Source organism: Olea europaea, chromosome 2, assembly GCF_002742605.1.
Source record: "Olea europaea var. sylvestris chromosome 2, O_europaea_v1, whole genome shotgun sequence".
Taxonomy (NCBI): Eukaryota; Viridiplantae; Streptophyta; class Magnoliopsida; order Lamiales; family Oleaceae; genus Olea; species Olea europaea.
This window is the reverse complement of record NC_036238.1, coordinates 25,099,954-25,115,761: the sequence shown is the minus strand read 5'-3', so window position 1 is coordinate 25,115,761 and position 15,808 is coordinate 25,099,954. Positions and strand designations below refer to the sequence as shown.

Below are 15,808 nucleotides of genomic sequence, written 5' to 3'. Positions count from 1 at the left end.
AAGTAAGGGGAAAAAAATAGGTTAAGCAAATATGTTAGGATGAACTCAAGATTTAATAATTTGTGAATCCTCTTAAAAAAATGATGAATGAATTTGAGAATTCAGTACATAATTTTATTAATTTTATTTACAAATTTCGACAATCCTCGCAGGAGCAGAGAATGTGTCGATGTTTCAATTGTGCTACTGGAAACTCTGGAGAAGATCCAATAGGAGGAACAGTGGACCCTCCTTTTTATTTCATTTCTTCTGCGCTTGAGAGAATTTGTTGATTTGTTGATAATTTTTATTAAATCTTCTCGTTCCTTGAATTTCTTTATTCATCACTCTTTTTCAGGTGAGGAACGTAGAATTTTGTTTCTTTTATTTGATTTGGTTAGGTAAATCAGGGGATTTTTTGAATTTAATGTTCCTTTTTTTTATATTGAGATTTAATTACTAATTAGCAATGATTAAGTGCGAGGACAGCCTATTTTAAGCGTAAAACAGAGTTAAGATTAATTGCCAGATAGATTTTGTTGGTCACTCTGAATAATTTTATTAAAAGAATGGAGAATTATTGCTTTTATTTTAGGTTTTTCTAACAAAATATTAAGTATATTAGTTTGCTTAAGTTATAATGCTTGCAAATTTGACAAATTAATAGGTGCTAAAACCAACATCGTCTAGATGTTTCACGGTGAAATGTGGCCGTTGGTGCGATGATTGTGATGGCTGCCATACAAAATATTACATGCACAAGAAGTAAAACTAATTTAAAATCGACTTATAAAAGAATGTACAAATTGACCCTCAGAATGTATGAACAAAAATAAGTTTGAGCGTTCATAAACAATGCATGAACATCATGAGCCTAACTTAAAATTGACTTGTTAGACAGTAAGCGTTCGACGTGATTATAAATGCAACTTACCACGCGTGGATTCAAAAGTAATGAAATACATACAAGAAATGGCCAGGGGAATAGATATAATGATTGCTCTAGATTGGGTTTTCGTGACATCATAAAGGAAAAGTACACAAACAAAAGGAAAATCTAGTTGAATAACGAAGGAAAACACGAGGAATGCGAAATTCACAGCCCAATACAGCTACACCTAAACGAACACTGGGCCAAAAATTCTAAATTTTAAGGAAAATGGTCTCTTGTAATAACTAAGGCATAAATAATATTTACATCTGTAAACCTCGTAAGAGCGGGATTAACATGCATTTTCCAGACTAAGCATACTCCGAAACTGTGCGATAATATGCAAAACCCGAGCTTGATTCCATTTTCATGTTCCAAATTCTTGATCCATTTATGCATTGTTGCCCTGAAATCCTCCATGATTCAGAGAAGCATTCTGCTCACCTGTGGAGGCAGGTTTATGCTGATTCACTGCCTGTGATGGCTCTCTCCTATCTACTTGCATTATTTCTCGGCGCCTATCGTATCGAGGACGAGGCCTGTTCCTTGCATTTTGTCGTTCATTGAACCTGTACTGTGGCCTATGGATGACTTTTCCATCAACGAACAGATCACCTATTGATTCAAATAATATCTAAGATACAAACTCGACTACAATCACGAGAGGATGAAAAGAACTTTGCTATCTGATTCAAAATTTTAGTGCACAAACCTCCATAGTCTTTATTAGGAACATCAAGGTATGAATCAGGTAAAACCCACAGAACTCCAGGTAGGCCTGTCAACATCAAGAAAGAAAAATAACCAGTCGAACCAAACTTAAACAATCCCTCAATTACTCCTTCAGAAAACCTCAACGCCAATCTCTCTTACAGACAGATTATTCTTCCATACTTCATAATGGATTAAGACACTAAGTGCAGAGGAGATCAGATGTATAAAAGCCAGTAACACGAAATGAAAAAATAAATGCACAATCAAGATAAATTTAGAAAATCAAATTGAAGCTTATGATCACATGCAGATGAGAGTTGAAACAGCCAAAAATAAATAAATAAATAAATAAATAAATAATAATAATAAATTGAACACCAAAGACAATTCCCGAGTTACTTGGCACCCACGAAAATTCATAAAATTGATTTCTAAACCAAAATTTAAACCATAAAGCACAAACAACATTAGGCTAAAGAAGCCCTAAAGATTCATCATAACACATAAAGAACATTTCATACCTTTGACTTTGTACGAGAGCTCTTCAGAGATTAGAGCACCAAACCCAGTGTACGTTGTTGTACAAACAGAATAAATTTTCTTCTTTGCCTCCTCTTCACTGCATATAGCAACCATTACAAAAAAATCCACGTAAACACCACAAAAAATCATGCAAGTTGTATATACGTAAAATATAAACAAAGTGTGCATACAGATGTATGAAATTACAAAGAAAGTAGTAACTCAGAGATGACGATGCTTTTCTCTCTTACTTGGTAATGAGCTCTTGGGGGGGGTTGACAATTGGTTCCAAGGGAAAGAGAGAAAAATAAAAAACAATTGTAAGTTGGGAGGAAGGAGAAAGAAAGGAAAAACCAAAGCCATGATAGATATTTCAAATAAATCACACCATCAACAACAAAAAGAGGAAACATCAATAGCCTCTGAAATAGTTCAATATTAGAAGACATAACATCTGCATATCCCATAAATAATTGAAAAGGTGGGTTCCCACATTCACAAGCTACTATAACGAAAAGTGTAGATGGGAAAATAAAACATCCCATTTCTTATTTTTTTGGTAACATGGTGGTGCAATCTCAACCAATGATTTGTAACTTCTGCACAATTGTGTGCACTGTTACACAAACAAGCCTTTTCTCCAATAATAATAATAATTATTATTATTATTATTATAATAAAAATACATATTCACTGAATTTGACACGAACACGTATGAGTATATCAGTGCATAAACAGAACTATGAATCGAACCTTATCTGCCATATATTACACGAGGACTCTTGTAATCATAACATGATATTAACAATGGTATAACATACGCCGCATGGATAAAAATTGTCGCACATGAAACATATTAAAAATTTCCGTTACATTGCTGTATATTACAAATGTCTAAAATGGACTTGGGCACATACCACAAGTGAACACATAATTCAACAAGGAGTTGTGTTATGTACACTATCATGGCATAAAAATATCGCACCACCTACTCTAAATTCCCACCAGAACTTTGAATTAATTGTTTAGAAACCACCATTATTTGGCAATATAAAAACCCTATTTGTGTTGAATACTTTAGAGCGTGGTTTGCTAAGCTTCAAAAGTTACCTACGTTGGATGTAACCGTTTTGTCTAACTTATTTTCAACTTAGTAGAGAATAAAGTCACTTTTCAACTTAGTAAAGAATAAAGTCACTTATCCAGATTTAAAAACAGGGAGCGAAGAGTCGGACTGATGTGTCATAAAATGATAGAGTATTTTTGTTTTAATTTTTTAAACTATCCAATCATGTGACGTGTCCCATCTAGACTTGAGCGTGGATGTTTAGCATGATTGCTTTATAAATTGTTTATTGAAACTTATTTACTTAAAGTAAACTTCTAAGCCCAGACAAACATACTCTATTTTCTTACAATCCAGTGGGCAGAATATATACTAAACAAAAACTGGGCGGCTTCCACACATAATTGGTTTTTATCGTAAATTCAGACAAATGTGTATAATTTTCTAAATTTTTAACACTCGAGCAAATGAAATCCTAAATCATTCAACTTTTATGGAAGCTTATCTGTGGGCGGCTTCCACGCATAATTGGGTTTCATAGTAAATTCAGACAAACGTGTATAATTTTATAAATTTTTAACACTCGAGCAAATGGAGTCCTAAATCATTCAACTTTTATGGAAGTTTCTCTGTGGGGTTTACCTTCCAACAACGGAGGCTAGGGTTTTGACATAAGCATTAACCATTTCTTCTTCAGAGGGCTTGGGGTCCGAATTGAATTCCATCACGATTAGCCAGTGCTCGTAATCGCAGCCATCGAGAAGTATTGTTTCCTTCGGAGGTCGGTTGCTCCAGTTTGGAGACGGATCGTTCAAAGGGGAATAACCCGAACCGGATGTCTTGAACCGTGTAGGGTTAATGATCGAGTTGGGTTGGTGAGGCAGTTGGTAGGTGGCAGTGGCGGTGTGGAGGAAGGGGAGGGCGATGAGGGTGCGACGGGAAGAGACGGAGCGTGAGAAGAGGGAGGCTAACGGGCGACGCGTGGCTAAGAGCGCAGCTGCCATCGGCGGCGAGAAAATTTGCAGGGTAGTGTCTGTGTGTACGAGTGAAACGGTCTATTAGAATGGCAATTTGGTAAGCTCGAAGGTTGCAGTCTATTTTTATTGAAAAATGCTATTCAACCAAGTTGTTTGACAAAAGGTTGACACACTTCTCACCGCTGTGGTGTGGGTCACGTGTGAATAAAATAATGTCGAGCTCTCATGTGTGTGTGATGTGTAAATACTCGTGTCAATCGATGTGATCATGTAGCACGATCTATTTTTATTTGGTCCTTGGTCTCTCAAATTGTATGATGTGATTAGCAGCTCTGCCAGGGTTTAAACCCAGGCTTTGGCAACAGGCGCAGGTGTCAGCCCCTGAGTCTTTTTTTTTTTTTTTTCCTTTTTATCTGTCCAATAATCATCTTGATCTTACTATTCTGATTGGAATTATCCAGTTTGAAAGAAACTAGGAAGAACACATTAAAAATTATGTCTGAATCTTCTAGTTCATCTATATTAGCACCCTCCACCTCCTTTCGAAAATCTACTGCTTCTAAAATCGACTCCCTTTATGAAATATCTTACCTATATGAATCTGAAAAAATCCCAGTTACCGATCTACCTCTTGTCAATCCTTATCTTCCATATAACAAACCCCGAAATTCCTTCACCAAAACTGTTAAAAGTATCATTTCACCATCAAAATCCCAAATCAAAGAATATGTTCAGGCATCAAAGTTTGATCAGCATCTTCTACCTGCTACTGAAAAGGAGCAGTTTGTTACCTTAGATTTACCATCTCGTCTTCCAAATGTATGGTTATCTGAAGGTTTTACCCATCTTCATTTTGGAGCTGTAAGAATTGCACTTACCCTCCATGGAAGAAAAGGTCTCCCGGCTATTTCTAGAATTGCTCTTCTAGATATACGATTTGCTGATTATCAACATGCATGTATTGGCACTGTGGAAACTACACTCAATGCGGGAACAGTACTTGTTACTATGTTTCCAAATTTTAATATGCCAATTGCAGATCCATTATTGTTATCAGCTTTAAAAATCCAAGTCCAAATTGTTGGAGCAGTTCCAACAGCAGTCACATATGGAGCAACACTTCATTACCAGATGGCTTACAGAATTCAAAATCACTCTCTTGATTTTGTCACTCCTAATGGGACGGATGATGCTTTATTAATTCAGATGGGAACAGATCAGCCAAGCTGTACATATGTCCCTAGACAGATTCCTAGATCCGAGCTCATTAAATTGGTCCCTCAAACCTGGGTTACTAGTTATGAGCAACATCACCAGACGTCAAAAGACTCTCTGCCTATACAATCAGCAACTCATCATTTTAGGAGAAAGTCAAATGGCGAAGTTGAGATCATGTTTCAAAAAGAACCTGCAAATAAAAAGCCTCCCTGTTTTCCAACACAGTTTGCTTTTTCCAATGGAGAAATTCCCATTTATGGATTTGATGCAAATGGCAGGCCAATTTATTGCAAATCTGATAACTCAGGACATATTTATTGGGATGTATGTTTCTGTGCAAAATGCATAGAAGATGAAGAATATCTATTTAACGATCGTCCTTCCAGGAAGAAGAAGAAAAAGAAGAATAGCCAACAAAAATTGCGTGAAGCATATGAAAACAAATCTGCAGGAGTTGATTTGTTAGGAGAACCCTCTGGAAAATTTGACTATTATGTCGAGTACACTCCACCTCCTACAAGTAATGAATCTATTATTCCTACTGGTTGGGATGATGATGATGATGATCCATGGGATTGCGACCAACTATATAAAAAATGGGACTGGGATAATAGTCCACCTCCATCTCCTCAGATAGCTATGCCTATAGCTATGTTCCACCCTCCTCAATAAGAAGAGTTTCCTCCATTGTCCTCTTTTGACAAAGAGCAGTCAACTCATGCCTGGAAGATCAGGAATCCCACATCCAGAAAATTGGATGGTTCAGTTGACCAACTTTCAGCAGCAGAAGCAGTTTTAAACTGGCAGTCAGTCCAACAAAATTCCCTATTGAGAAAAATTGACCAAAGTCAGCAAAGAATTGAAAGGACTCTACAACAATAAGCACAAACGCTATTAACCCCTCTTCAAGCCTGTAAACAAAAGATTGAAACCCTCCATGCTGAAATCATGACCCTTTTACAAAACCGTTTACCCATAACAGATCAAGAAAGAAAAATAAGAAATCTCAAAAAACAACTCATTTCTCTTGAAAACAATTCCATGATCCCACCTTCTACTCCATATCACCCTATCTCATATACCCATATATCACAAACTTCAGGACCCATGTATTCAACAGGAGCTTATGAATCCACATCTTCACTCTTCACTCCTGAAGAATGGGAAAAGAAATTGACACCTCTTTCTTATCCCGATATAAAGAAAACTAAACCATTAGCCTCACAAAATCTACAAACTTTACCTCTACCAAACCCAAAAAAAGACCACAAATGATGATAAAAAAAACCCCATAACCACTTTCCTACAAAAAAACTCAAAACCGTTCCTCTATAACTCCTATTTTAACCATCCCAAATGAAACTAGTTCTGAACTTGAAGAGTCCTCAGATGAATTTCCAGAAGATCATCCTCCTTTTTACATGGCTGACAGAACACAATCAAGTCAAACTCAACAAAGAATTCCTGTTGTTGATGAGTCAGAAATAATTGATGAGGAAATTGCTGATCCTCATATTGTGAACAATTATTATTCACAAAATAGTACTTCAGCAACCAAATTCACTTTTGATGATATTCCTCCAGCTTTGTGGAAAGCAAGATTTCAAGAAATGAAAGCATGGTGTTTAGCAGAATTACAAAGGCCAAATATGACTCATTCTGCAGTCAAAAATCTTTTCTGGCAAGAATCACTGGGTTCTTAAAATATTGGTATGATGCTCTTGGAGAATATCGCCAGATCCAATATTCTAATTCCCCAACAATAGATGCTTTCATAGAATCATTATATTGGGAATTCTGTAGAAAGACGGATCATTTGAAGGATATTGCAAGAGAAGAATTCTTCAAATTGAAATGTTGTTCTTACAATCCTAAAGATCTAGATAAACATTTCCACAATGCTGCCAGGCGATACTACCTCATTGGTGGAATGGACGATACGAATATAAAGCAGGCTTACTTAGAGTCCATCCCACAGCCTCTTGGTCAAGAGACACTCAGAATGATTGAAATAAAAGAACAATCATTGGAAACCACTTCATTTGGAGAGCTTCACAACTGGGTCAAGAGAACCTTGAAAAAACTCTGCAATCAAAGAGAGTTTTTAAATGATATCAGTACAATATGACAGAAGCTTGAAAAGGCGTGTGATCAGCCAGATTTGAAGATTAAGTGCCAACATGATAACAAGAGTTGTGATTGTCCAAAAAAGAAGAAATTCCACAGGAGAAGGTTCAAATTTCGGAACAAAAGATTTTCCAAATCTTTTCCTCGAAGAAGAAGATATTTTAAAAGGAAATTCACAAAGAAAAAGAGAGACATGTGTTTTATCTGTGGAAAGAAGGGCCATTTTGCAAAAAATTGTACCAACAAAAAGAAGGAGAAAATTTTACACCAAATCTATGCAGCAACAAAAGTGGAAGAAGAAGCGGACCTTGAATCGGTATTCTCTGAAGAAGATGAGCAGTCCCCTGAAACTATCTTCGTACTGGAATTTGACTCCGATGACGAGAGCACTAATGGCTATGACAGTATAGAGGAATGCTATGGAATGCAAGTAATCAATCTTAGTCTTCCAGTTCCGATGATTGAAGTCAAAATATTTCCAGGAAAATATGAAAGACCAATCACAGTTGCAGGTCTATTCGACACTGGAGCAGCTTGTCCAATCTTAAATCCAGCCATTCTCCCTAAAGACATGTGGAAAACACATCAGCAAATATTCCAGGCAGCCAATAATGAGTATTTTTCAACAGAGTTGATAAGTAAGCCAGTGACACTTCAGTTCTTTCCTAAATGTAATGTCTTACACAAGTTACTTGGATCATCTTTACCAGGGAAGGATATTGTAATTGGTTTTGACATCATTCGACAATTGTGGGCAAAACGTGTTATTCCTCTTCCAAATGGCCTCAGATACAAGTCCTACTTTTTGCCATACATACAACCAACCACATATTTTTCCATAACCAGCCTTGATGATATAACAAGCCTATTAATCCGAGAATGTTGTGCAGATTCTCATACAGATTTTCTCACCAAATGCACTCACCCTCTATGGAAAAATCCAGATTTTTTCATAGCCCTACCTTTCAAAAGAAATGAAGACGTTAACCCTACTAAAGCCAGCCATATTGGAATGAGCCCTGAACACCTCCAGTTAGCAACCAAAGAGTTAAGCCAATTGCAAGATGAAGGTCTCATTGAACCTACTACTTCTCAATGGGGATGCAAAGCATTTTATGTCAACAAAAGAAGTGAACAAGTTCGCGGAAAAATGAGACTTGTGATTGATTATAAACCATTGAATCACTTCCTTGCTAATGACAAGTTCCCTCTTCCAAACAAAAGAACTTTATTTGCCAGTCTGTCCAAGGCGCAGATATTTTCAAAGTTTGATCTAAAAGCGGGATTTTGGCAATTGGGAATTAAGAAAGATGAAAGGCATAAGACAGGTTTCTGTATCCCAAACTACCATTATCAGTGGACAGTTATGCCATTCGGTCTTAAGACGGCCCCCTCATTGTTCCAAAAGGCTATCACAAGAATTTATCATCCAATATTAGAGTCAGCATTAATCTATATTGATGATATTCTCTTGTTCTCAAAAGATGCCGATTCTCATTCTCAACTGTTGTCTCAATTCGCTGATCTGACAAAACAATTTGGAGTAATGCTTTCTCAGAAAAAAGATGGTTATTGGAGTCTCTGAAATTGATTTCTTGAGCATGCATATTAAAGATGGTCAATATTCTTTACAACCACATGTTGGTCAGGAATTGTTAAAGTTTGCAGACACAGATCTCTCTAAACGAGAAGTCCAACAGTTCCTTGAGATTGTAAATTACATGGCCGATTTTGTTGATCATTTAACTCCTATTATCAGACCATTGCAGAACATGCTGAAAAAAGATGCACCACCGTGGTCTTCAAAACAAACAGAAGCAGTCCGAAAAATCAAACAAAAGGTGCAAGAACTTTCAGCTCTATCTATCCCTACTAACGGGAAAAGGATCTTACAAACTGATGTAAGTGATCTATATTGGGCAGCAGTTCTATTGGAGGAGAAAAATGAAAAAAGAAACATTTGTGGATACAAAAGTGGAGCATTCTCAGAAGCAGAAAAACATTATCATTCCACTTTCAAAGAAATCTTGGCGGTAAAACGTGGTATTGAGAAATTTCAGTTTCATCTCATTGGACACAAATTTCCTATTGAAATGGACATGTCAGCATTCCCTAAAATGCTTTCATTCAAACAAAAACAAATTCCAAATTCTCAACTACTCAGATGGGCAGAATGGTTTTCAAACTTTGACTTTGATGTCAAACATATAAAGGGAAAAACCAACCTCCTTCCAGACCTACTCACCAGACCAAAAGTTTTTCACTCCCAACCTTTCTCTGTAATCCGTATGATAAACCTTCCCTTTCATTTGCTTTCTCAAAATGAACAAATTCCCCCAGAACTTAATACTCTCATCAGAGACAAAACCCTCCATTCCCGAGCCAAAGAGTTCATGTTAAAATACCAGTCCATTGTTATCAGGCAAACAGGAATTGAAACTCTTCGTGGTCTTGGATTTCATCCAGATTATCCATTTTTCAATTTGTTCCATATAATCCCACACCAAGCAGTTTCAAAATTTTCAAAGGAATTACTTTGTTTTCTGTGGTACTTATTGAAACTTTTCCAAATTGGAGTTTCTTTTAATGTTTGTGAATCTCTTGAATGGTTCAAAGAAATCACTTTTTGAAGTTTTAACAAAAATGATCCATTTCAAGAAGCACATATTGAGGCAAAGAAATTCTTCGAATGGTTTTATCCTATTTCTCATTGGATAAAAATGTTTGAAGCATTTTCTTCAAAATTTAAAGATTTGAGAACTTCCCAAAAAAATGTTTTTGTAATTCTGATTTTCCAACGGCAAGGATATTTTACAGAAACAGGTTCTTATGAACACTTCTCTTATATCAAGGAGTATGCAGTCCAACCTTTCAATCTCCATCAAGATTGGGAAAGGTATCCAAAGGAGTTTCGAGAATTTCAAAGAAAAATGACTGAAATCAACCAGACAATTCCTCCACAAATTTGGCCAGACATAGAAGATGATGCTCCGTGGGAAATTCTACCTCTAGACTATGCAACCAAGATTCAGCAAGACATTCAGAAACACAGAGAAGGACAATGCCAAATTTTTGGACAAGTATTTGGACACTATCCATCTGCTACTTGGGAAAGTGACAAAACCCATTGGAACCAGCTTTACTTGGGAAGGCCACATCAATGCCTTGGAGAAACATCTAAATACCCAGAAACCACACCAGAAGGACAACAACTGCGTAACAATCTCTGGAATGAATTTCAAGAAAAAATGAAAATTGATAAAATGGACGTGGACAAACCAGGATCAAGCAATCCAGACAAACAAAACTCAAGATATTTGGACATGGAAATAAATTATAATGACAGTGCTTTCCAAGACTCTCAAGATCCATATGATTAGGGAACACAGTCGTACGATTTTGATCCAACAAACCCAGACAATCTTGAAAAATTGGAAGAAAAAATTTTTGAAGAAAAATCTGATACTACAACTTGGTCTTGGTGGAAGCAACATGGACTCCCCTCTGATTCAGATGATTCAAATGAACCTGGACGAGAAGCAAATCTTGGAACACCTTGATAACTCAGCAGCTCGTATGAAATAATCATTTTCACGTTTGCAATAAAATTCCTTTTAAAAAGTAGATTCTTTACTTTTTAAAAGATGGTTGTAAAATTATTGTACTAAAAGTAGTGAGTCATGCTGGTAAAGTGATGAGTCATGTCCTTTAAAGTGATGAGTCATCATGTCCTTATATAATAAGTATTGTACTAAAAGTGATGAGTCATTTGTAGTATTATTAGTTTTGTGTCGGTTGTATGATGAGGCTCCTCCTCTATATAAGGAGCTCTTATCTTTCATTGAGGATCATCTCGAGCTCAACTCTTCTTAATAAAAAGATTGTTCCTCTTAACAATGTTCTTCTAAAATCCTTTCTTTGTTCTTCCATAGTCTTGACAACTGTGAAAATTTCAGAATGAATAAGTAAGAGCAAGATCTAAGTAGTATCAAAAGTATGCTCTGCAGTTGCCTCTTTGAGGATCCTCTGCATCAGAAAATTTGGTACTACTGATTATATGATCCCATATGGAGGTTTGGTAATACCGAAAGTCAGGCCCTATGTTGTTGTTGTCCAAAGGCTTGTTGTGGGCTAGAATACAGAGTGTTACCACACCCCCACTATGTTGCCCTAGATTTTCACATTGTCAATGTAGCATTCCTCCATTTGAAAGTAATTTTTCATCTAAAAAAATTAATTTTTTGACCGTTATTTTATTATTCTAATCGTTATTTTTTACTTCTTTTAATCATGGGCGTGACCTACTTTTCTCTTTAACGTTCAAAAAATAAATTCGCATAATCACTATCAAATGGGCCCTAGATCAAACCATATGTCACATAGACTGGTTCTTAGCATCGTCTAAGCTGGATAGATCATTCTATCAAACCAATGTCATGGATTGTTGGATTGATGTGTCATTGATTCAACCAGTTATTCTTTAGTGAAATCGAAAAAATCATTTAAAATATCAGCTTTTTACTTCCAGAATAACTTTATCCGTTGAGCAACGAGCGAATTCGATGAAGAAAGGCATCTTTTGAGGACTTTTTTCACGAAAGCTAGATACTCTAAGCTAAAGCGAAGGAATTAATGAGTGTTTTATTTAGGTGATAAGGCTACTAAGAGTTTTATTTCTTCGTTGCTTGTAGCTTTTATGAAACGTATTTTTTAGTTTCTTGTATGTGTGAGAACGAGACTAAAGGAAGAAAGAGTTCTTCACCCACTATTCATGACAAAGAAAGGAATAAAGGCCTACCTTTCCATATATCTAAGGTTCCCTCCATGGGGCCTAGAGGGCAAATGGTCCCCCATTGATTATTTTTATTTTTTTTTATATCCAGGTATCATAACTTACACTAAACTAAATTCTGGACCTCCAAGATCTTTGCCCCTAAAAATCCCCCATTGATTATTGATCAGAGTCCTAATGTTTAAAGTCCCGTTTGGTACTTATTTTTTTCAAAATGCATTTTTCTTTCTCTTCTTTTTAACCACACATTCTTTATTAAAATAATATTACACGTAAATAAAAAAAATCTTATTTTTCAACCACACATTTCACATCAATTTACTATTCAAAAATGCATTTTTACATAAAAGTATTTCCCAAATACCCTCTAAGATTCATTGAGCTAACTAACTTTTAAGTTCTAACATTTGGTACAATGAATTATCATTATCAAAAATAAACGTGCTGAATGAGAAATTGATCGTTAATAGTTGAGATTGTTTTCTATGGAATTGAACAGTTCATTAACCTGTTCGATAGATTTATAAAAGTGGTACTGTTGAAATGATCTAAATATAACATCATTAAAATCATCCATACAATGATTCACATGTCCTTGGACTTTTAATATATTAAAGTTTAAAAGGCATATTACTCGTACAGAGATGCTTCATAGCATCTAGTTTGCTCCTTCTCTCACATATATATTAATTATCTGAATTAATTTAAAAAATTACAAGAAAATGACAAACGACTCCGATTCAAATTGTGCAGTTAAATTACTCAACTTTTAATCAAAATCCTAGTAGATTGTTTTCATCCGTTTGACGGTCTTAGGTTGAACCAATGTTACTTGGAGGCCAAATCTCGTCATATATATAATATTTCCCAACAAAATATTTATTTTGAGGTGTCAAAATTTTAAGAAGTAATATTTCAAAAATTGTTTGGTAGGGGATTTGACATTTCCTAAATTTGAGTCCTCAAAATTATAATGAGGTATTGAGAATTTATTGAGTAGACGACAAAAATAGTAATTGGATGCCAAACATAACCAAAGCAACTGAAAAATGACAAGACGAGGTGCCCATTGAAAAGTCATAGGCGCCCATTGATCCGTACATGAAGGGGGTGTGCTACAAAGTGCTATTTTTAAAGCCTCCATAGTTTCATCGTGATGGAATGTTGATTGATTGTGTATGGATCAATATTCTTACTTGTTTACTAAACTCTTTGCAAAGTATGTATAAGTAGTAGAGTTGCATACATACATACATACATACATACATACATACATACATACATACATATATATATATATATATATATATTACTAGACGTTGGACATGAAACTCTCACCTCTTGACCGACCTATATATATATATATATATATATAGGTCGGTCAAGAGGTGAGAGTTTCATGTCCAACGTCTAGTAATATATATATATATATATATATATGTATGTATGTATGTATGTATGTATGTATGTATGTATGTATGTATGCAACTCTACTACTTATACATACTTTGCAAAGAGTTTAGTAAACAAGTAAGAATATTGATCCATACACAATCAATCAACATTCCATCACGATGAAACTATGGAGGCTTTAAAAATAGCACTTTTTATCACTGCAGTACTTTCACAAGGTGGTATGGATTGATAAACAGAAGCTTGCTGTGGTTGATACTGGTAAACGCAATCTACCTTTTCTTGTGCATGTTCATATGATGATGGTCTTGCTAGAACATAATTAGGTTTTGGTGGTGTGCGAGGTGATCTCTTCTTTTTTCCAAAGCACTCGTCCAATAATGCAAGTTCTTCGCAGCCAATCTTCACAAGACTTTCTTTATCGGATTGAGATTCCATGTCTCCTGCAAGTTAAAGCTGTAGAGAAGTTACAAGAGAATGTAAGGCCATTCCTTTGATATAAATATCATAATGGCCAGTGGAGATTAAAGTCGAAAGGATAAGAAAAAATATGATTTTCTAGATTCCTAATTTATAGGATTCTTTTCAGATATGTTCTCGGGCTTTACTTACCTCGAAAGAAAAGGCAGTGTAGCATATAAATATCAAGGACCATGGGGTGCCACATAATCCCCTGGTTGTTCAGGGAATTGTTTCTTTACTCAAATATCAATGTTACATCTTACAGTTTGTAAATGGTTTATGATTGTGAAGGTCGGTCAATCAAATAGTGTTTGGATGGATGATGAAGTTTTGTTGGACCATGTAGAGTCTAATCGTAATTTACTCCATTATTATTTTTTTTTCAAACTTTATTCAAGAGTATTACACGCATTTATTAGGCCACCCTCATATTTATATAAACGATTTTTGGGGAGGATACATATTGGGTAGAAAACCTTAAAACTTCTTGAAGTTATTCTAGCGTCAGAGCTTTCAAATTTGATGCTTAGTCGAAACTAGTAGACATAAAAGGATTGGACTTTTATTCATATCAAGAATAAAATAAGTCCTATCTAACTTCTAAGTGAATCAAAAAAGCCAACCAACTTTCCAAGATAGAAATTTAGACAATATTCTTACACTTTGAATTAAGTCAGGTCAAACTACTGTTTGTGCTGCACTAATTCTAAAACATATTTTGGGGATAATTGCAGCAGCGGTTCCTGCCCTTTTTATTTTTTGCAGACATTACCCTAACCTCTATTTTGTGCCATCGAAGGTCTCTAACTTTTCATAAATATGCACTTGAGGTTCATCTAGATGGAAATCGTCCAAAACACAATCAATTGACTGAGAAACTTCTTTAAACTATCTACCACCGCGACAATTTTATTGGATGTTGATACCGTTTTGGACAATATTTTGGACGTTTTATTGAATGTTGATTCCTTAATTTTTTCAATCAACTGACGGTGTTTTGGACGGTTTCCGTCCAAGTGAACCTCATATGCATATTTTTGAAAGGTTAGGAACTTTCGCTGGCACAAAATGAAGGTTAGAGTAAAATCTGTAAAAAATGAAAAGGTTAGGGACTGTTGCTGCAATTTTTCAATATTTTTTATCATCTTCTTTTCAATCACATATTTTCTAATAAAACAATATTATATATAAATCCAAAGCTTTTTCTTCATTTTTAACCACACATTTTTCAACAAATGACTATTTCAAAATGTATTTTGACCCAAACATGGGCTAAAATTAAAAGGCTATGCATTTCCATTCACATGTTGTCATTTCATACGAGCATCCTGCCTCAAAAGTCGAGGATATTTATCCCTTTTATATCTTCTTTTCGAATAATTGAGACTCCAAATTGCAATTTGTCTTTTTTTTTTTGTGTGTCTTTTATGATCTCATCAAATGATATATATTCCTCTGTTGAAGAATAATCCTCTTATCTCAGAGGCTGTAGAGATGCTGTTAACATTTATATTCTTAAACCACTACCATTTTATATCTTTTCCTTCATAAGAATATATAGCTAGAGTTGACTACATGAATATTTATTATATATAGCCCTTGTTTGA

The 15,808-nt window shown here is 35.2% G+C and overlaps 1 protein-coding gene across 1 annotated transcript; it reads right to left on the bottom strand.

Annotated features, from left to right (window-relative positions):
• Positions 1-964: 964 nt before the first annotated feature.
• On the bottom strand, positions 965-4,292 carry LOC111367927 (multiple organellar RNA editing factor 3, mitochondrial-like). Its single transcript, XM_022989047.1, has 4 exons — positions 3,855-4,292; positions 2,146-2,243; positions 1,623-1,688; positions 965-1,525 (listed from the first exon to the last, which is right to left on the bottom strand). The coding sequence occupies exons 1-4, from the start codon at positions 4,214-4,216 to the stop codon at positions 1,302-1,304; spliced, it is 750 nt and encodes a 249-aa protein (XP_022844815.1). The 5' UTR covers positions 4,217-4,292; the 3' UTR covers positions 965-1,301.
• Between the last annotated feature and the right edge of the window lie 11,516 nt (positions 4,293-15,808).